This window comes from Buteo buteo, chromosome 24 (assembly GCF_964188355.1).
Source record: "Buteo buteo chromosome 24, bButBut1.hap1.1, whole genome shotgun sequence".
NCBI lineage: Eukaryota > Metazoa > Chordata > Aves > Accipitriformes > Accipitridae > Buteo > Buteo buteo.
This window is the reverse complement of record NC_134194.1, coordinates 657,444-679,367: the sequence shown is the minus strand read 5'-3', so window position 1 is coordinate 679,367 and position 21,924 is coordinate 657,444. Positions and strand designations below refer to the sequence as shown.

At 52.4% G+C, this 21,924-nt stretch overlaps 1 protein-coding gene across 5 annotated transcripts in view; it reads right to left on the bottom strand.

Annotated features, from left to right (window-relative positions):
- Positions 1-21,924, bottom strand: part of PPP2R2B (protein phosphatase 2 regulatory subunit Bbeta) — a 118,137-nt gene continuing 96,213 nt past the window's right edge. For all 5 annotated transcript variants that reach the window (XM_075056548.1, XM_075056549.1, XM_075056545.1 and 2 more), the window contains 5 exons: positions 12,972-13,149; positions 11,244-11,408; positions 3,721-3,890; positions 3,074-3,165; positions 1-2,212 (listed from right to left, as the gene is read on the bottom strand). In XM_075056548.1, coding sequence (XP_074912649.1) covers positions 1,933-2,212; positions 3,074-3,165; positions 3,721-3,890; positions 11,244-11,408; positions 12,972-13,149 — 885 coding nt within the window. In that variant the 3' untranslated portion in view covers positions 1-1,932. The remainder of the gene's footprint in view (positions 2,213-3,073; positions 3,166-3,720; positions 3,891-11,243; positions 11,409-12,971; positions 13,150-21,924) is intronic.

Genomic DNA, 21,924 nt, shown 5'->3' with positions numbered 1-21,924 from the left:
CACATTTGGGACAACTTTACTTCTGATACCAGAGTGCAGGCTTTCTTTACAGGAACCAAAAAAGAACATTTTTTTTAAAAAATGGTTCATTTACTCTTGCTATTTTTTTTTTTTTACCATTTCATTTTAAAAAAAAAAAGTTACTCCTGAAAGCCATCGCTTGTAATAAATTTATAAGCCAGTGCACTTTGTTTTTTCCCTCGCGTTCACTCCTCTGAAGGCAGCAAGCTCTCCCCGCTGCTGCCCTGCGCAGGCGTGCGAGGCGGGGATGGGGCGCCCCAGCAGGTCAGCACCCCAAGGATCTGTCCCAGGGGCTGGGGCAGCAGCCTCCCCTGGCCCGGGGCCCAGCCGGGGTCCCCACCGCTGCACAGCTCCTGGTTTTCCGCACGGTCCCTGCGCTCCTTGAGTAAGCGGCAGTTCGTCTCCCTTGTCGGGTGTAGGAGCTGGGAGGCCGTCGCGGGACACGCTGGGAATCCTCGTGGTGCCTCGCAGAGAGGCTGTCCCAAGAGAGCACTTTGCCCTTAGAGAGTCGTGTAAACATCCCTGCAAGGATGCAGGCGCTGGTAGGATGCCCGCTGCCCCAGCGGAAGGGATGCACAGCAGGGCCACCCTTACGGAGCCACTTCTAAAGTGACAGTGTTCAATTTTTTAATTGACTATTTGTTCATTTGCTTTTTGTTGCAGGAGCAGTTTTCAGATTGACTGAAAATTAAGTAGCTCTTTTTTTTTTTTTTTTTATGGAACAGTTGCTCAGGTAAAAGAGGGCCCTGAACAATCTTTAGAGTAGAAAGGGGCAGCCTTGCCATGCAAAGAGGAAGAGTTATTGTTTTTATTATTATTATCATTATTATTATTATAATGTAGGATGACAGACAGCCTCTCTCTGAAGCAGTCAGGTGATAACAGCAATATTATGGTTGGATTCTTTTTTAGAAGGTCATAAATTAGCAACTTATACGTTATCTTTAAAAAAATCAAATAAATAAATAAATAGTGAGAGAGAGAGAAAGAGAGAGGAGAGAGAGAGACAGTCACAACATGCAAGAGCTTACAACAAACAGAACAAGTAAAAATGACCAAAGCAAAAGACAAGAAATGCAGAAGAAAAGCCCAGGTTCAATTTGGTTTGCAATCAATGCAGTTTGGAAGCATCATTTACAAAGGTATTTCATATACCAAAAAAGGCACCACAGTATCTACAAAGCCAAATCCTCAGGAGAGTTTCTGTGGGGTGGGGGGGAAGGTAGGAGCCTGGCTACAGCAGACACATCTCGGTGCGCAGCAGATCCCCCCCTATAAGCTTGTCCATTGCAAATCTGAACTTTTCCATTTTACATTTGGTTTTGCTGTCTCTGTTGGTAAAAACACAAAATAATAATAATAAAAAGACAAAGGTGAAAAATGGCAGAGGGGACGACATTCTGATCTTGCAACATAACAGGTGGAATATTTCTAGGATCAAGTTTAAAGCAATCAGAGCAGGACTGCTGTAACTAGAGCCCCCGAAGGGCAGCGTGTGCCCCCACACACACCGCACGCCCCCCTCCCCGTCTCCTCCCCAGCCGACTGCTGACAGCCCACACTGCCGCATCGCCATGCTCATCCATCTGCAGACAGTTACAGCCACCCCAGTGCCGCCTGGGGACACCGGGATAGCAAAAACCTAACACCTCCCCAGCTGCCCCACGTTACATCTTAGCTCTCAACACATAAATAAAGAGAAATCTGGTGTCTGCTGGCTGTGCCCCGCACTGCCCCAGGTGCCAGGGGGTGCGGGAGTGTCACCTCTGCACAACTGCTGTCTGCAGGGCATAACTGAACAAAGGAATAGGAAGGAAAAGGAAAAAAAAAAGAAAGAAAGAAAAGAAACATTTGAAATCTTGTGTTTACTAGTATTCAGTACATGAGATTCCTAAAGAACAACTTGTCCTCCTAGTTAACCTTGTCCTGGAATATATACAGGTTATTTGTTGCTGCCACGGCAATGATATTCTCGGAGGGGTGCCAAGCTGTATGCAGGATCTTTTTGCTAAAGTCCAGACTGTCCACGCTAATTTCGTCTTTCCTCCGCTTGCCGCCCACGCAGACCTTGCGGGGCTTGAGGATGGCGCGGGGTTTGCTGTTCTCCCGCGAGGCCTCCAGCGTCACGTCGCGCTTGGTGTTGCGGTCGAACATGCGGAAGAAGTTGTTGTAGGAGCCGGTCATGATGACGCTGCGAGGAGGGAAGAAGGACAGGTCACCGTGCGTGGCCCCGGCCCCCGCCACCCACCCAGCTGCGATACCCCAGACCTGCCCAGCACAGGCCCCACAGGACGTGGGGGCACAACCAAGATGCCAGGCAGCTTGTGCCTCCTCCTGCACCAAAAGGCTCAGGCTCTGCCAGTGAAGCCATTTCACTGTGTCCTTCTCCTTAACCCAGGGAACGTGCATGGGAGAGGCAATTCCTTTCAGGATAACAATGCGTACAGAGATCAGTCTTTATGGTGACTATTTAGCTGACCTGAACTGAATGATTTTTCACACCTTTTTAGGGGCAAACTGCCTCGTGACTAGAGGCAGACTGAATATCCAGAGGCATAATGAGATTTGGATTAGATTTGGAATTTCGGCTTCAGACCCAGTTGTGCCTCATTAACTTGCTCTGATGGTTCAGAGGAAGAAATGTGGCAATCTTGCCACGTCAACTGGTCTTGCATGCTTTCTGCCACCTGGTTCAGTGTGCTTGATGCGTGGGTAGTTGTCATCCCCAGATTTGGGCAATCAGGAGCCAAACGCATCACCACCCTCCTCCAGGTGTGGGTGAAATGGAGACAGGAACCAAACCCGTCCAGGGGAGAGATGGGACCCTATCAGACACCCTCAGCAGCACTTGGGTACGGGGCTGTGGGTTCAGGTGAACCCTGTTGTACCCACAGGAAACTCTCCAGACCCAGCACCCAGCCAAACGCTGGGGAAGGCACCGCAGGGGGGACATGGGACTCACTGGGCCATCCCAAAGCGTGCACCCTCTGGGCCAAACTCAGCACCCGCAGGGCTGGGTGCTGGGGTGGAGCCGCGCTGCCGAAGTGCTCACCTGTCAGACCCGTTCCAGACACACTCGAACTTGTCGAAGATGCAGTCATTCTCGTAGAGCGAGCAGAGCTTGCTCCGCAGGTAGTCGTGAACCTGCAGGCAGGGAGGGATGGGGCATGAGGCCACAACACCGACTGGCACAGCCCAGCGGCTGGCAAACGCCAGCCCGGCGCTTGCTGGTGGCTGAAGGGCCCAGCCCAGCCCCGTGCTCTTCACAGCCAGGCCAGGCAGCGTTGGCACGGCCCGTTATTGCATGCCCTTGCCCACGGCCGCCTTTTCACTGTAAGCAGCAGCACCAGCACTGCTCCACGTGTGGCTCCGGCAGCACCGGCCAGCACCAGGGCACGTCCCCTGGCAGAGGGTGGCAAGGACTGCTGGTCTGCCCTGACGCTTGCCTCCCACGCTGGCTGCCAGCACCTGAGCTTCCCCTCCTCACCAACACCCAGCCTAGGGATAGGGGTTACAATTCACCAGGCCACTCGAGCCCACCTTTAAGAGTTCTTCATTTGCTTTCTGTGGTTTAACGGCACGACGCTCCCATCCATCAGGTTTGTACCCATCCCCTCTGCCACCAGCCCGGGAGCACGGCTTGGGCAGGAGCACTGTGGGTGCCCAACTGCTGCAGGTGCCCGGCCGTGCCACACTCACCTGGTAGGTCTCGATGGGCCGGTTCTCCATGTTCAGGTCCCACACCTTGACAGTGAGATAGTCCCGGGTCATGATATACCTCCCACTGTGGCTGAATTTGACATCGGAGATTGAGGAGATGATCTCGGAAAAAAACGACCGGTTACTTGGGTCTTCGGGCTCTTCGAAAACTGCAGAAGAGGAAGAGACGAGACCCGGCATCAGCCGATGGGCAGGCTGCCCCAGCACTGCAGGATGCTCCTGGGAGGAGAGCGGGCATCCCCGGAGCCACGCTGCTGCACGGCAAAGGAGGCTCCGGTTTGGCTGTGGAGACCTACAGGCAGCACCAAGCCAGTGTCCTGGGGCAGCCACCGCCAACACCCAAATGCTCTCCAGCCCCGGGGCCGCCTGCCCCGCTGTGCCGAGCAGAGGCACCTGCGTCCCCACAGCAGGCTGGGTGAACGCTCCCCACTTCTGGGTTGGGCGCAGACCAGACAAATGCCTGTATTTTAAGGACCTGGCACAACTGAAGCTCCTTTGTTTTTAAAGCGTGCAATAAGCAACAGCACCACAGAAGCCCAGAAGATTTAGAGCCTTGCACGTCACTTCTGCTCTCCAGAAATCAATGTGCAGTGTAACTGAACGTCAATGTAAATATTTTATAGCCACTGCAACCTACAGTTTTAATCAGATCAGTCTTTGAATAAATCACAGTTTGAACAGTTTGAGGCAGACCGATGAAGTTCCAAATCAAATGTATTTACAAATTTGATTTCAAAGTAACATCAGCTGGGCAAGTATGGCTTTAAAAAACAGAGATGCATCAAGAGAGATGCTGCCGATGCAGGGACATCTGTCCAGCCTCCTCTTCCCACTTCTACAGACAGCTCTCCAGCGCAGCATTAAAGGATACTGCTGGGTAACATGGATAAGCTCGCATTGCTTCACTCCTTTACTGGAGAAAAATCCAGTCGCCAGCTGCGTTTGTCTGACCCTTGTCCCCAGTGCCGAGGCTCTGCTACAAACCCTCCACCACGGCGGCTGTTGGCTCCGATCCACCGGCGACCAGAACAGGGAACGTGCCAGCAGCAGGCCTGGCCGCTCCGCGCCCCAGAGGCAGCGTGCCCTGCACAATGCCACACCGAGCACTGTGTTTGCTCAGGTTTATCATCCCCTCGCTGAGCCCTGTGGTACCAGCGCCTGAACTCCTGAGTACGGCGGAAAAAATGCCTGAAGTGCCAGGATAAATGATCTCTCTACAAATCAGAAATGGCATTGCCCACAGCAGGACCCAGCTCTGGGTCCTTTCATCACCACCAGGAAATCTGATGATGCGCCAGGTTTTTTAAATAAGAGAAGTGACAGCGACAAGAGAAAATAAAGATCTGAGGCAGTCTGTGGAGAGCATCTGAATGCCACGACTTGTCTTCGCTGTAATCATCACAGGTTTGCTCACACCAGGTTGGCTGGCTTCATGAGGCTTGTTTTAATGGCTGCATCATTTCCGTCACGGATGCACATATGTGAGCTTATGTCAAGGCTGGAGGTCTTCAGTTTATAGTACAGGGGCAAGAGAAAATTGTTGCTGATACAGTAGAAGTAGAAAATGCTAAATTACAGATCAACTATCAAACAGGAAAGGCCTCAGAGAATGAACCCAAGAGCTGAGGCAGCACCGAGACAAGTCAGCAAGGGTGAGATGACTGCGGTAGGAAGAGGGGCAGGAACAGCTCTCTGACACCAGGTACCGCATCCCCCTGGGAATGTTCCACTGGCACGGCATCACATCTGCTCCCCACCAGCACGCTGCTGCTCCCTCCTCCGGCAATTCCCTAACCTCCGGGTCCTGCCTGAGCAGCAGTGGAGCTCATCCGTCCCCTCGTGTCTGTGGGGGAGCTGGCACCCAGGAGCGCGGGCTGCAGCAATGCCCAGGAAGGGACTGGGGCAGGGTTGAAGCACCAGCCCCAGCCCAGCGGGAGAGCAAGGGGGTCCCGTGCAGCACCTCCTCTGTGCTGAGGAACTTGTGCACGGGGCGAGAAGGCAGGATCCGGCCCTGCACCAAGTCTAGTGCAGGATCCAGCCATGCACAACAGAGTCCAGCGCAGGATCCAGTCCCGTATGCCGTCCAGTGCAGAAGAGCTGTCGATGACTTAAAATTCAGAGCAGCTAAGAGGTGAAGTCTGGCAGGGGTTAACTGCATTTTCCCTACCCTGGTCACCTTGCTGGCCGTACTAGGGCTTTGATACTGGAAAGCAAAAACCAGACCAACCAATGCAGAGAGCAATCGTTCAAACGACACTTCTGGAGGTGATCTTCCCAAGCTGCTGCCTCTGCACTCGAGCACCCCTCGGCCAGAGGGATCCTCTGTCGGGGCAGCTTCAAAGCAAATGGCTTTTTTTTACTCATCAATAAATTCAACCACTCATCAATAAATTTAACACCAATTCAAGTTCTGTCTTTTCTTGCTCCTCATTTAAACTCTAATCATGACAATTAGCAATGTAGACTGGAAAACGAAAGCACAGCAAAGCTGCACTGCACCATCACCAAGCCCAGGCTGGGGCCGTGGCTGTCTCTCAGGTCCCTCTTTGGGCTCAGTGTCACCTCTCAGCTCAGCCCCAACACTCACCCTGTTAGAAGCAAATGATTCAGCAGGTGGAAGTTTTGATTTCAGATGAAGACGGGAGAGTGTTGCAAAGGCAAAGAAGTTTCCTGCTTTGCTAAATGAGCTCAGGGTGGCACAAGAGGCTTGTTCTTCACTCCCCTGGAGATTTTGCACAACCGACTAGTTAATTCATAGCTTGAGGTCTTGCCAGGCCTATTATTCTGTGCATCAGGACACCCTTAACTCCTGCGAGGGGTTGGAGGAAGGAGATGATTAGTTTCTGTGGGTGGCACTACCAGCTCAACTCTGTTCCAGCCAAAACTTGGGACCATGAGAGCTCAGCTCAGCTCACCCAGCAGATTCCCAGTGCTGGCTTTGTCTACACAAAGAAGTGAGTTTTCTAACAGGGAATCAGATCTCTGTGCTCTACTTCTATAACCTTTTTCCTCTATAAAAGGCTTAGCTGAAAAAATAGGTAAAGAGAACATGATGTTAGCAGGAACACAGGAATAAATGTGTTTTCTTGGAGCCTGGTTTGGATTTGCAGAGTTGGCACTCTTTAGTTTCATCCCTGTCTGTCCCAATGGTGTGCAGCAGCCCAGGATACATGGCTCAGAGCCTCTCCTCCGAGCTGGCAAAGGTGATTTCCAGGGGAAGAGGCCAAGACTCTCCAGGTGTTTAGAGAACACCGGCTAGCCAAGCGGCAGAGTCACCTACTGGCAAGGCCAGACCATCACCTGGAGGGACTTTGAGCATCTCAAGTCAGGGCAGGCAGCTGCTGCGGGAAAACCCTCTGCTCAGCCACAGCACTCTGCAGACAACAGCAGCACTGGGAGCATCTCCCCAGACCCACATGCCTAGGTCAGAGAAGTTAGTTTAGTCCAGATGTGGCTATTTTGCCTTGTACTCTCCTCTCTGGAAAGACGGAGCTAGCAAAGCCCAGCTCCCCTCTCTCTTCTCCTCCTCTCCCCCTCTTCTGTGCATCCTGAGTTTCAGGTTGCACCAGATGACCAGCTGCGTTAAGTGACCTGCCAGATAAAAGGACTTTGGATCAATCAATCCGAGCTCTGCTTGAGCAGGCGAGTCCTACACGGTAGTTACTCCCTGCTGAGCTTTTGGGGTGTTACCAGGACTGGCCACCAGCAAGCATGCTGTGGGTTTAACTGGTGGCTGTGTTTCAGCACGGGTCCGTATTAACCTGTATGAGACAAATCTCCTCTGACAGAGCACCGGCATGGGCAAAGCCGCATCGCCATCTCTGCTGGGCTCTGGCTCGCCTGCGCTGCCTCCTGCGTGCTGCTGCCTGTGCCGCGGGGTCCCTCGCACACCCCGCACGGTGCCCACCCTCGGGCAGCACCTGCAGGTCAGGGAGCGAGGGGGACTCTGGCCCGGGGGCTGCACGTCGCTCACGTGTGCAAGGTGGCCCATCTGCCCTGTGCACTAAAAGTGATGGAGCCACTTAGCGTGTAAGCCCCGGGCAAGGCACCTGACCCCTCTGGATTTCAGCCGAGGCTCCAGTTAATCTGGTAATAAACAGGGCCCCAGTGGAAACCTGGAAGCACAGTGGAGCAGTGCTTGCATGGGCAAATACATTAGCTGTCTGCTTCTTCTCCTGCTTCAAATAAAAAGTCAAAACTCCACTGATAGTGTGCTTAGGCTCCACCTAAGCACAAAATTAATCATGATCATCACTGAGGAAAAGCTAAGCTAGCAGAAGCAGAGAACTGAGCTTTGCTTTATATTGGAAAAAATCAACTCTGCAATCCGCTTTCAGCCCAGAGGTGCAGGAGCCTTGCAACCATGGGCTAAGGAGCAGAAATTACTAGTCTGGTGCCAATTTTCCCCATGAACTTGAGTGATTCGCTTTTCTGCCTCATTCTTCCTATCTGTAGTGAGGCAACAAAACGTGTTCCTCTTCCTCACAGATGAGGTACAGATTAACAAAGTGCTTTTGGCAGCATGCTCTGAGCACCAACTCAGGCCCTGGCAGCCCCGAGGCAGGACGGGGGGGAGCTGCTGTCTGCGGAGTGGCTGGACCCTGCTGTCCCCAGACCCTGCCAGCACCGTCCCCACGGCCTCCAGGCAGCAGGACCACAGCCGCCCGCTCCTCCATGGGATGCCTGGACTCTCTCCGGTCCTGGCGCTGGGAGCAGCAGGGCTCTGCCAGGACTGGGGTCACAGCACACAGGCAGTGCCCCCCAGTCCCCAACGGCGGAGTGGAGCGGGTCTGAGAACCAAAGCGCGCAGCTGGGCAGGGCAGGGGCTCGGGAGAGCTATTTTTGCTTCCCGGCTGAAGGCTTTTGTGTGGCTTTGCTCCTGCCACAGAAGCAGATCTGGGCTGCTGAGCTTACGGAAAGGATTTCTGAGCACTAATTCTGTTACACAACAAATCTATTTTCCCTTGACACTGCGCAGGAGCTGCCCTCCCTGCGCTAGCTCCCCCTGCCAGTCCTCCTTCCCTAGCAGCCCATCCCCGTGAGGACACAGACCAAACAAAACCCCAAGATGGCCAAGAAGGGCTGCATGGCCCACGAGGTGATCCTGCTCCTCAGGGAGACCGGCAGCCTTTCCGCCATGTGCTTGGAAAGCCGCAGCGATGCAGAGTCTGGCTGGGTCTTCCTCACTGGGGCTCCCCCAAGAGGCAGCAGTGCCTGCCCAAATACAAGGCCTGTTTTAGAAATACTGCAATATTGGAGGGTAAAATCTGTAAGCTGTCGGTTACCCTATCAAAGCTGCTTTGTGTGCTTCTTATTTCTAACCAAAGCTGAAACTTTTTTCAGCAAAGAATAAATGCTTGGTAGTGTTGCTGTAAGGCAGTCAGCAGTGGAAAGACAAGGCAGCAAAGGTCCCCCTTTGGGAAATGGGCTGTACTTTGAGCCTTTTGTTTCAGGAGTTCGGTAGGTACAATCACAAGTGGCTCCTTAAAAAAAAAAAGTGGAAAGCCCAATGCCTTTTGCTATGGGGAAATAACTGTAGTAACCCCCAACAGGATTCTTCCTCACTTTCCCATATGCTTTTCAAACAGGATTACTTTTGCCGGCGTTGCCAGATGCTGCAGGAATCCTGATCTCCTGTGGTCCTTTGGACAACGCATGCAACTTCTTTGCGCATGGTGTGCCCCTCGCAGGACCACTGCCCCTCTTAGTGTCATAGCACATGCATCTTCACACCCCTGCGGAGCAGGCATTTCTATATGGAAGCTGATGTTCTCTCTTAGGCCAGCTACACAGCTGGAGGTAACATACACAATGTCACAGATCTCAACAGCCTCAAATAAAATGGGCAAACAAAATTTAATAAGAGAAGCACATAAGTAAAAGCTGGCCCCGAGCAGCAAACTGTGTCTATCTAAATAAACATGACTGGGATGTGCAGTGCTATCTTCTGCATTTTTATTAAATACTGACAGTTATTAAATGTCGCCGTTGGAGGATTCGCCTCCAAAAGCCAATGTTGCTTTTCATTTTGAACTTTGATGAACCATCTCAATTTCGACTCACACATCTGCTGAACTGCAATTGACTGCGGCTGATGCTTCTGAGGGATGGAGGGAAATCAATAAGGAAATGTCACGGGAGAGGTCAAACCAAGCCGGGATTCACCGCTGGCCGGTGTGCTCACCAAGGGCTGGAGAGACGCAGCAGTACCCAAACAAAGGGAAATGCCGGGGCTTGGGTCGGGGGCAGTTCTGCCACTGAAGTGTCAGGAAAATGAATTTTGTTTGCTCCTTAATTGTATTCTATTCTCAGCTGGGAGCCGTCACTGTAGGATGGCGAGACACAGTTGGGAAATGCAAGAATAGAAAGGTGTGTTTTGCTCAGGATTTGGGAAAACTGCCATTCGATCTTTCCAAATCTCCAGTCAGCAATGTAAGCTTTCCTCTCCACTCACTTTACTCCACTTTAAAAACAGCTATCAGACTGCAACCGCAGCTCAAAAGCCCAGAAGCAATAGCTGGCATGTAATTCCCTATCACCTCTAGGAAACCTAAATCTGAAACACACCCAAGTGCTCTCTGGATGTAGATTTAACTTCCCACAAGGTATTGGCCATTTTCTGAAGAAAACTCAAACAAGAACAGGAGACAGAGGGGTTCAGCTGTCCAGTCACACAGCACAGCAGCCCTTGTTTCTGCCATATTTCACTGTCTTTAAGGGAGATACCGAACTCCTTTAGGTCTGTACCATCTTTGTGTCTTAGTTACAACACTGTGCTCAGCACAGAGCTGCCTTCCAGGCTCTGCTAGGCCACGAAGAACAGCAACAGGTATTCACCAGCCCACCCATAAATGTTGTAGGTGTTTGTGCTGGCATTTTACTGAGCAGTTGCTGATAGGGCAAATATTTCCAGTAATGACCTCCTGCCACGTATAGGCTGAGCAGGAAGCAAGCTTACCTGGCTGCCTCAGCAGCAGCTCACTCATCGCTTCAGCCTGGGGAGGACCAACGACAAGCTCCCTAGCTGCCCAGCTTACTCCAAATTTTGAGGGGGCTTTTCTGCACATCCTGACCACTGCAGCATCAACCACAGTTGACAACAGGACATGAGGCTATTTGGACAAATAGCTTGAAGAAACACAGCACTCCCTATCTTCTGGCATTGGCAGCTCTGTAGTCGCTGTGCACCAACATCCCAGTGACCCCTCGGATCCACTGCTTCCAAAACATCACCGTGTGATTTTTAACATGCTCCCCCAAAGGGCATGGGGCTGGGACCCAGGGAAAGCTGCTCCTTTTGGGGACAGGCAGGACAGAGGGCAGGTGGCCATGGGAATGCCCAGGGGCAGACAGGACCATAGCCCAGCACACCCAGAGGGAGGATGGGGCAAGGTGGCAGGGCAGACCTGAGCCCAGGACAGTCTCCGCACCCCCTTTTTTGGGCTCTTTTAACCCAAAGGGGACCCCCTCCCGGCTGTCCCACTGGCAGGGGCTGTACTCACACTTGGCGTGGCGGTCGCAGAGGGCAGAGGTGCGCATGTCGCACAGCCGGATGGTGCCTTTGCTGCTGCTGTAGACAAAGGTGTTGCAGTGGTGCGGGTGGAACTCAGCGGCCGTGATCACCTCCGTCAGCTCCTCCATGTTGGCTGGCTTGATGTCCACAATGTCTGGCAAGGCAAGTCAAGGAGCCCCACGTAGTCTGGCCCAGACACCGCTCCTCCCGTGGGGTCTCCTCCCGCTGCCCCTCCTGCTGATGTCTCCAGGCACCTGGGCCTCCCCTCGCCCTGTGCAAACCAGGTGTTCCCAGGAGAGCAGCACCGTCCTGGGGCAGAACCGCAGCGCTAAGCCAGGACCAGCCAGTGCTAGCGCAGGGGAAAGCTAACGTCCATCATGTTTTCTGTTCAGCCAGGGACCGCAGCTCTGGTGCCGCAGCCTGGAGCGCGGCATGAGAGCCAACTCTGCCCATTTGTCCTGGGCCAGAGTAAATGTCTTTTACTGCAGCGTCAGGGCACGGTGAGTAACCGCACTGAAAACAATACGGGGGGAAACAAAAGCCAGAGCATGACAACCAACAGAAAACTACCACAGCCCAGGGGTGGCTGGTGGGATGGGACATCTCTCTGGTGGTGACGTTTCTCCATCAATTCTTAGCAAGCATTTTGGGTGCTGCACTTGCACCTTAGCCAAACTCCCCTGGGCCATCTAAACTCCCTGAGGTTTTATCCAAACTTAGTATCACATTCTTCCTGAAACGCAACACACATTGCAGCCCTGCTCAACCGTACCCACTTCGAGCTCCCACCAGCCACATGCTTGTGACTGCTGAAATCCTCTCCAGCTACCTAAATTTGCCACATGCCCTAGGGATTTCGCAGTAGGAAACACTATATAAATATCACTGATGATTACTGCCCCATTGTTATTATTTCTGATGTGGCTGTTACAAGGGTGACTGGCACGACCTCATTTGTACAACTGTGACTGGCAGCCTGTCACCCTGCTGCAGGGTATAATGGAGACTGCACGATTAATATTTCCTCTCTCTGTCTTCCCCAAGGCATCTGTCTTCTCCATCACCCGTGGACCCCACCCCCCCGCCTGCCCCATGCAGACGCTGCAGGCAAAATTCAAAAACATGTCACCCACACTGGGAGGCAGCAGTCGTGACGATGCCAGCTGAGCCCTGCGCCACAGAGGGAGCGGCTTGGGTGTGATGGCGAATGTGCCTGCCAGAGACATCCTGGTGTCCCACCGGTGGCACAGCTCAGCCTGGCAGCACAGGCAGAGATGAGAGGGAAGCGCCTTGGTAATGACACCTGGGGACTGGGGATTTCAGAAGTTCTGTAGTTGGATGCATGGCAGACAGCACTATTTTGTGCTCCTGAGCCCCTGCAAGCGTTTGCCAGAGGGTAAAGCTCCTGTACTGAGGAACCGTGATCAGGGTGCGAGGACAGGGCCAGGCAAGATGCTGCACTACCTGCTTGGTCACCAACACAGCAGACACAGGCATGGCTCTGCTGCGTCCCACAGAGCCTGACCTCGCAGGTCCCCCCTCCACCGCCGACTTGTCTCCCCATCCAGCTTTTTCATTCTCCCACTGACATTTGCACATGTCAGGGGTCCCAAGGCTCTTACATCCCACTTGCCAGACGAGGCACCTCCCTTATTGCTGCTCTTGGCCGGGCTGGGACCGTCCCAGGGGCCGCAGGGCGCCGCGCGCCAAAGGATACTAAAACTTTGATTTGTGATTTCAAAGTTCCACAGGTTTATCCTCAGATCGTCTGCTGACATGTAGGTCTCGTAGTCGCTGTTGACGGAGATGGAGTTGATGTGATAGGTGTGCGCATTGGCAAACACCCTCCGGGGGGTGGCCTCCACCATCAGGTCCATGGGCCGGAGCACGGGTACCTGTGGGATGGGAAGCAGAGTGTCACCACCCAGGGGCAGGGTCTGGCTGTCCCACCCGACCCATGCCAGCATCCAGCACTGGGGGGGATGCCCCCACGGACACAGTGGGCACCCACGCAGCTCTGGCTGGCAGTGCTCCATCCCACCTTCCACGCTCTCACCAAGGAAACCTAATGCCTTTCTAAGTGTATGAACAGAAGGACAAGCAGATACGAAAGCCTTTTACTTTTGAAAGAGGCACCAGTACGGTTAGATTGCAGCAAGGGAGCGAGAGCCCAGTAAACGAGGCTTGGATCTCTGCTGCAGCAACTGTTCCTTCTTTGAAAAAAAAAATAAAACCCACTTCTGCCTTATTTTGTCACTGTTAACTGGAGTCTGAAATTCCTGGAGTATTTCTGACAGAAATATATTTCTTGAGAGAGCCAGGTCAGCACAGATTTTTCTTTTAACTTCTTGCATTTGCTTCACAGTGAAGTGAAGGAGGTAAGAGATGAAAAGAGACAGGAAAGGGAACGCACAGGGAAGGGACAGATGGAGGGACTAGAAACAGAGCTACACACGTTTGCCTTTAGATTAATAAACATAACTCATGTAAACATCAGGGGATGGAGGGATGCAGTAAGAATAGTGTATGCAAGGAGCAATGTAATAACTTCAGGCATAACGCTCTTAAGGCAACTTAATACACTAGAAAGGTGTCAGTCTGTGCTCCCATTTGCCAGCAAGCTATTCCCTCAAGCTACTTCATTACTGTGTGTATTATCTGTGTGCTGCCCAAAGAGATTTCCCATGGCTGCAGAGGTGGGGACAGGAGTGTGACAGCCAGCTCGAGTGACACTAGAGCACAGGGACTGCCAGCTCAGAGCCTGCGCTTAATGTGACGAGCCTGCCTGCTAATTCAGCCTGACATAGTCAATGATGCATCGTTTGCCGCTGAAGGACTCTGCTCAGCCATCTGGGGATGGAGGCTCGCGTTTTGCTCAGGGATTACAGGAACCGAGTTGTCATTCAGACTGTCAGAAATACAACAGTCGTGCAAAGGGAAAGGGTTCAATGGTTACACCAGGCCTCCCTGGGCACAAAAATAAGTACAGCAAAGACTTTGGCAGAGGACTTCACTCAGCGAGATGATGCTGTGTGGCCCGACGGCACCTCGCGGTCAAACCCCAGGCCAGTCCCCGTCCCCAGCAGGAGCCCAGCAGCACGCACTGCAGTGCGCAGCAACCAGGGCAGTCCGGGTCTGAGCCAGAGCAGCGTGGCCATCTGCAACTTCCAGTGCCCCAGCACAATTCCTTACCCAATTCTCATATGGCAGCTACTCACAACCACAGAGCTAAGATAAACTCTTCAGCTAAGAAAATTCTCCAGACGTTACTTCAGACCCAAATTCTCAGGAGTTTTTTATCTCTGGAAATTGGTCCGTCCCCAGGTAAAACCCCACAAGAGGAACAAACCTGGTCATCTGTGAGTATTTGGTTAAGGCAGGATTTTTCATCTGCTACGGTGGCAAGAATCTGCACTGGACTATGGAAAACAGCAAGTGTCCATGTCCCTTCTCACCACGTGCTGCGAGCTTTTGCTTAAGGGTATCAATAATAAGTATTTAAACCTGAAAATGCTGACACTTTGAGGCAGGAGCAGCCAGGAATGCACTGGAAGCACACACCGGCTTGGGGATCTTGTCCCACGACAGCAGAAATCTTGTAGCAGACGGCAAACCCTGTCTCAGGACGGCCAAGGGGAGCAGCTGCCCAGCGCAGGCTGTGCCCTTGCCTGGGCTTAGTCCCTGCTCCGCTGAAGTCTGCCCTGAAGCCGGCTGGGAACACCACCACCACGGGGGAGGCCGGCACGAGTCCGTGCCAACGGCTCGACCCCGGTGCCGGCACTGACGCGTGCCCTCGCCAACACACAAACCACAGGCAGAGAAGAGCCGTCCGTCTCCCTCATCCCGCTCGCCACCACGGGACTGTTCTTGGCTGCGTCTTTCCTAGTGCGCTGCCTGGTCTCCAGCAATGTAACTCCCAGCGCCCCGGGGAACCATTCCAGCGGCTGACAGACACCTGCATTACATTTCTGCTTAACATACAATAAAGGAACAGAAAGGGTGGCCTCAGGGGGACTGCTCCAGGTGCCACAGCCACGCCATCCAGAGCCCAGCTGGGCAGGCAGGGAGCGGCTCAGGACGGCAATGGTCAGCGACGGTGAAGAGAAAGCGCCCAACAAATGGGGCAATGTGACAGTAATTGAAACTTTGGGTTTTGGGGGTTTTTTTGAAGCATGCAGAGTCCAAGCCAGTGTCTGCCTAAACCACCCGGCTCCCACCAGCATTGCCATGGCAATCCTCTACAGCACAGAGACCTCCTCAGTGCATCCCTTCTTCAATTACAGAGCCAACCTGCAGGGCAGGCTCTGGTATTATATATACCCATTATTAAAGGGTAATTCAGTGTAACAAACCGCATCAAGTACATAGAAAGGCTGTCAAATAAAATAAACCACTAATAAATTAAATTACTTTCTGTTTTCAGGAAGTGGGGGGAATGCCAGTCATTTTTAATTTAAAACAAAATATGTCTTAATTTTTCTTTCTGCCTTTAGCAGGCACCCCCGCAAAAAAGCCGGTCCCACTCATTCAAAGCGCACATGACACTCGATTCCTCTCTCCTTGTCTGGTGAAGGCTTCCCCTTTCCTGAGTTAATGAGGCACTAATCCTCCCTTGAGCTGTAAAATTCATTTTCTCGGTGGTTGGGGGGTGGAGGGAGCCGGCGTGCTCTGGCCCCTTCCCACTGCTGCTGGTGCGTGTCCTCCTGCCACCTCCAGCCGCTGAGCGAAGGACCACGGCACAGGTAATGCGATGGCAGTAATTACTGCCGCTTCACTACTTTGCCCCCTGTTCCCATCAGGTTTCCCCCTTTCATTGTCTGTCATGTCAACTGTCACCAAATGCTCCCTGCTCCTGGGGAGAAAAGCTTTGCGTGGCAGAGCTTCTCCTCGTCGTTTATGCCGCTGTGATGGACGTGGCCTGAAGAGATGCAGAGATTCAGTGTTTCTCAGGAAAACCTCGTCCTCTGCCCAGAGGTGCTATATGGCATGCTGCATTTTCAAAACACAAGTCAATATACATGGGAAGAAGATTAAGGCCTCAGCTCCCAGGATGGCATGGTCACATAACCTCTCACTAGCACAAGTCCAACGTGTGCCGGGCTTGAGCCGCCCGTTACTGGGGGTCAGACCGGTGACATGAAAACCCCAGCACAGCCCCGCAGCAAGATGGGACTCAACCACCTACACGCAAGGTGAAAGCGCTGCTGGGAAACCTTCTCATGGGACATGCTGGAGGGCAAAAATTCCTAAAGGGTGTGAATATGACAGGGCTGGCTCATGAACAGAACGCCCAGCACAGACAAGCAAGACAGTAATACCGCCTCTGGCCCAGAAAGCTGCTGCAGCACCCCAGCATCACCCCGGTGCGGGTCCTGCACTCGCCCCTGCACAGTGCTCCCGGCCACAGGCAGACGGGAGCGAGGGCAACTGCAGACTCGTCAGTGTTGGGACCACACACCCATTTCTGTGTAATGGAGGAGGGTCTGCTCTCAGTTACCTCTGTGGAAATCCTCTTGGGACAATGGAGCTGCACTGGACTTACACCGAGATCCAAATCTGACCCAGAGGAGCAGCCGTTAAAAAAAAATCAATAAATAATCCATTCAGATGGCTATCCAGTCCCGGCCTCGTCAGGGGTTACCAAGCCTCAGCATTAACTGCAGTTGAAGCTCTGCAATTACCTGCTACATGCAGCGGGACCGGCAGCAGGTCAGCCCTGCAGCGCAGCGGCTGTAATGCCGATTGCAGAGCAGCTCCCACTGTGGCCTCCTCGGCGCGTACGGCACCGCTCACATCTAACCGGTGATGCTGTAAACCAGCGGACGGGGCAGACCTTTCCTCTCTCCTTAAGCATTTACTGCAGGACAACCTGCCCTTTCTGGCACGAGATGAGCGGCGGTGGTGTCCGACCAGTGCGGACGCCCAGGCGTAGCCCCGTTCCCACCAGCCCGCCTGCCCCAGCTCCACACAAGTGCTGCCTGGCGCGCAGTTTGCTCTGCAGCCTCGCGCAGCCCCGGCAAGCTGGCAGGATTTGGCCAAGTGGGATTAAGTCACAGCCAAAGCCCAGATTAACCCTAGCCTTGGGTTTGCAAGAAGGAAAATGTAATCCAGCTCCTGGCAAATCAGAGAGCAGAGCTAGCTGCTCAGGGATAAATCCGGCAAGGTTCCTCACCTGCTCCAGCAGCTGAGCTCCTCTGAATGTGCTCCCCGATGTTTATTACTTACCTACAAAAGGCATATTCTGTAACTGGCCAATGCTGCCTGCAGATTAATATTTTGCAGATGAAATGTGCTTCAAACGCTATTTTCATGGCAGACTGACAATTTCATGCTTTTCAGGATTTCGTCTTATTGGACCTTCCCCGTGAAGTGTGGAAGGTACCTTCCCATGGGAGGATAAACCCGCTATCTCATTACCGGTCCATGTAGCTGATAGAGCTTCTGGTTTCATCTCTTTTCCCTAGACACGTCCCTCCTTGCTAAGCATCACACTAACACAGTTTCTTCTGCCGCCTGTTACTGAGCCTTTTTTCATACAGTCAAATGCAGGCATAGACTTGCTGCCAACTGAAGATCCACCTTCACGTGTGCGGGTCCAAAAGGTGCGGGCTGCCCCAAAAGGGTCTGGGTCCCAGCTGGGGGGCCAGGAGGAGGGGGAAGACCACGGACACCAGGTCTGCAGGGAGGATGGTGCAGCCAGCGCTGCAGCACCAGAGCGGGAGTGTGTGCTGCCCAGCAGACCTGCCAGCCGGAGCCGCGTCTAGCTTCTCAACGACTGCTCCGTCATGGAGGAGGCTGCTGGCACAACGCGGGGCGCCAGCATCGGCACCAGCAGGCACTCAGTGCATGCCTGCAACTGCAGGAGTCGGAGCTGGAGGGCGAGAAGGTGTGACATGTAGCTGGCTGTGTGCGTGGGGACGGGCAGGGGCCGTGGGGCCGCAGGAGCAGGCGGCGGGTCCCTGCACCGCCTGCACCATGCCCCCTCCCAGAGCCCCCAGCCCTGTGGGAGGACAGAAGTGGGGCTATCATTCCTCTGACTCCACTTGCATGTCCCAGCAGAAGGATGAGAGCCATTTGTGAGCAGCAGGTCCCAGCCACAATGGGGGCCGAGTCACAGGAGCATCTGCTGGGCTCAGCTCCACCAGCACCAAGGTGCAGAGTTCGAAGCCTGAACTTAGTCCATATGGCCCAACTGTTCGGGCCATCAACACAAATACACGCCCCACAAAAAAACAGGGCCAGTTCACAAAGGGTTTTTAGTGCAAGGCTGAGAATTGACTGCAAGTGTTGTTCCACATAGAGCCCAAACCTTCCCAGATTTCCCGTTCTTTGTATATTTTTATAGCATGATAGGATTTTTTTTTGTTTGTAACTGAGATTTTGTCCTAGTTCAGTTATTACACTCCAGGATTACTTTCACTATCAGCACCTAAATTCTGAAATAAGTTTGCAGAAACCTTAAAGAACAAGCAGTACATTTTTCCTATCTGAAGTTAAAAATCCTGAACTCTGCATACCAATCTTGTTAGAATTGCATTTCCTTAAAGATGTGATTGTTTGAAAACATATTTTTTAACTTCTTTCTCCCGCTGAAAAAGACCCCATGTAAGCAAAATCCCAGCAGGCAGCTTACAATTTTCCTACTTTTCCTGGGAGGAGTATGTAGAAACATAGCCATGTTACCAAACACACATTCAAAGCAATCCAAACCCATTTGGTAATTCTGCTCGGCACATTGTTTTTACAGTACGTCTAGACACAGATACCAGCAGTGTAATTGCTGTGGAAAAAGAAATGAAAAAAAAAATCTGAAAGGTCAATTCTGGTCATTGGCATTTCAAGGCGAGTTTACAAATATCAAAAGGATGAATAATGAGTTTTCACCAGAAAAGAAAGAATTCAACTCATGACCTGGGAAAAACAAAAAAACCAAGAAAAGCAGCAGCAAAACAGGCTCCTTCACTTCTTTTCAAGTACCTGCAGAATGAAGCAAGCAGACGTGCAGGCAGTGCACACTGCCGGGTTGGCTGCTGCCGCTGGCTTTGCCAGAGGGAAGTTCCCACTCCGCAGACCTGCCACGGCCGTGCCACGAGCGCCCCGTCCCCATGACCAGCCAGGCCCCCCTGTGCCCCGCAGCCATGGCACGAGGTGCTGGCACTGCCCGTCCCTGGGAGAACCACCGTTACCTGCACAGTGACTTCAGAGCCAGAGCCCTGCAGACTGGCCGTGCCTCACCAGGAGACTGAGCCAAGCCCTTTCTTCTTCACGCAGGGCATTGCTTCAAGAGTGACAAAAATCAAGCACCTCCAAGGGAGCACACCCCACAGGTGCCCAGCACGTCCCAGAGCAGCACGGCTGCTTCCCCGAGATGGCACTGCATGGCGGTGAGCCCAGTGCTGCCCTGCTCGAGCAGAGGGGCCAGCCTACCAAAGGGCAGCCGAGCATGCAAACGTTACACATTGAGCTGCTTTAGAGCAATGTAAGCAACTAATGAAAATGGGAAAATCCTTTTTTTTTCCATTTCTGTGGCAATGGTTTGATGACGATCATTTGAAATTGATTAGTTCTGCCATATGCGTTTTATAGCCAAAAAAAGCCAAATGTTTCACATTACCTTGTCATTTACATGATAATGCTTTGGAGAATGTATACAAGGAAAAGACAGACAAATCTCTTTGCTGGGGCAGAAATGCAGCAGCACGGCAGTCCTCCGAAGCATCCCCCATCCCCTTCCCTCTCCCGTCACACAGCCCCGCTCTGGGGCTGCCCGCTGGGTGCACTGGATGCAGCGGGAACACAGCACAGCCTCCCCAGGAAACTGTGCCCACAGGCCAAAAAACCTGACTGCTTTGGCAAAATGGGAGATATAAAACAGAATTTATGATGGATTTTGCTGGAATTGAGAGAGTGAAGTGGTAGCTCTTAATCAGAGCGAGCTTTGTGACAGCTACAAACACCAAGAACTGGGCACATCGATGCACCTGCTCATTGCACCCACGTCGCACTTGGCCTGGGAGGGTGATTCCTCACCCAGGGAGGTGTCCAGTGGAGACCACAAAAAAATACCCTCTGTACCATGGCAATCTACTAAGTCCTTAATAACCTGGGTGAGACACAACCCTGCTGCCCAGAGCAATTGGTCCCTGGGCTCATTAGGGTTACACCAGTGAGTTTACAGGGTGTTTCCTTACTTACCAACATTTTAAAGTGCTTGGGCAGAGATAAGCTGCCTGGAGCAGGAAAAGTTGTTCCCAAATGGTATCTGAGCTCCCCAGGGTTTCCCTGGGACAGAGGAGGGGAGGCAGCAGCATCCCCTCCCGAGAGCCCCCGACCAGAGCCCCCGCCAGCCCCAGCTGCTCTCCCTGCTGCGGACGTAGCTCAGGAGCAGGGGACTTGGTGGAGTAAGAACTCCCAGCCTGGCTTGAGAACACACAGTGACCTGTTACAAGAATATCCTTCAGCAGCAGCCTCCACCCGGCACATCGGGGAGGCAGGCGGCTGTCCCTGTGGTACTTGGAGCTCAGGCCTTACGTTCCAAGGCAGCACTGACAGCACAGCATGCTGCTGCTTCTCTTTAAACAAGCAATGTAAAGATCAGACCATCTCTATAGGAAAGGGAGGCCCAGGAGCTGCCTCTCCTGTCTGGTTCCCCCAGTTTTGCCCATCAGAGGCACAGACAGCATCTTGTGACACACAGCACCCGGATGCCTGCAGCATCCTCCTGCGGGAGGGATGGGACCGGTGGCAGGACACACACCAGTGTTTCACTGCAGTCTGACTTGCGCTGTGAGGGATCAAAGCAAACACATTCTCTATTTAAAAAGATTTAAGCCCTGGATATTATTTGTGTTAATTATTTCCTGCACACATCCCATGGCGTAGGTACGGCTGTACATCGAGCGGCACTCAAGAGCTTGTGGAGGCTGTTAAATGAGGCTGAAGGGCTGTAGCTATTAGACTGGAGGCTATCCAAATAAGCAGAGCTCTTTTAATGACAGCAAAAGCCTTACTTTACAGTCTGAGCAGAGTTAAATATTCCTTTTGCACTATGTGGGTTAGAAACTCCTCAGAGAACAATGCTTATCAAGTACATTTAAACCATTACGACAAATGGGTAAGAGATGATTGCAGCAAGCTGGTTTTAAAACCCTTTTTCGCTTGTCTGTGGTTGAAAATTAAACTGTGGATGGATGCGGCTTTACTCCAAAGCGCAAGCATCACAGGACAATTAAACATCAAAGATACACGAAGCTGCAGCAAAATGGTTACAGCTATGTAAATATCTGCCTAAGTAAAATCATCAAAACATTAGATCAAACTGGTGCTGGTGGAAGAGTCCTCAATCTTCCGTCCTCAGGGACAGCAGGCGTTGCATAGGCAGATACTCATAACCATAATACTGAGCACTTACATCATGTTTTACCTCTTCCCGTTGCCATGAAGCAGGAGCCGTATGTTCCCGCCAGGCTGCTCGCCAGAGAGTGGGGAATCACAGCGCCTTATCTCATAGCACAAGGGAAGACACCCAAGTAGCAAACTCCTCCAGCCATACAGCATCAAGCTGCTACCAGGAATAAATGGACTGAAAGTAAAATGAAGGCTGAAACTTTCAAGGCAGACAGCGCACTCCAATAAATAGCATCCAGTTCTCTGACATTTCAGTATGACTT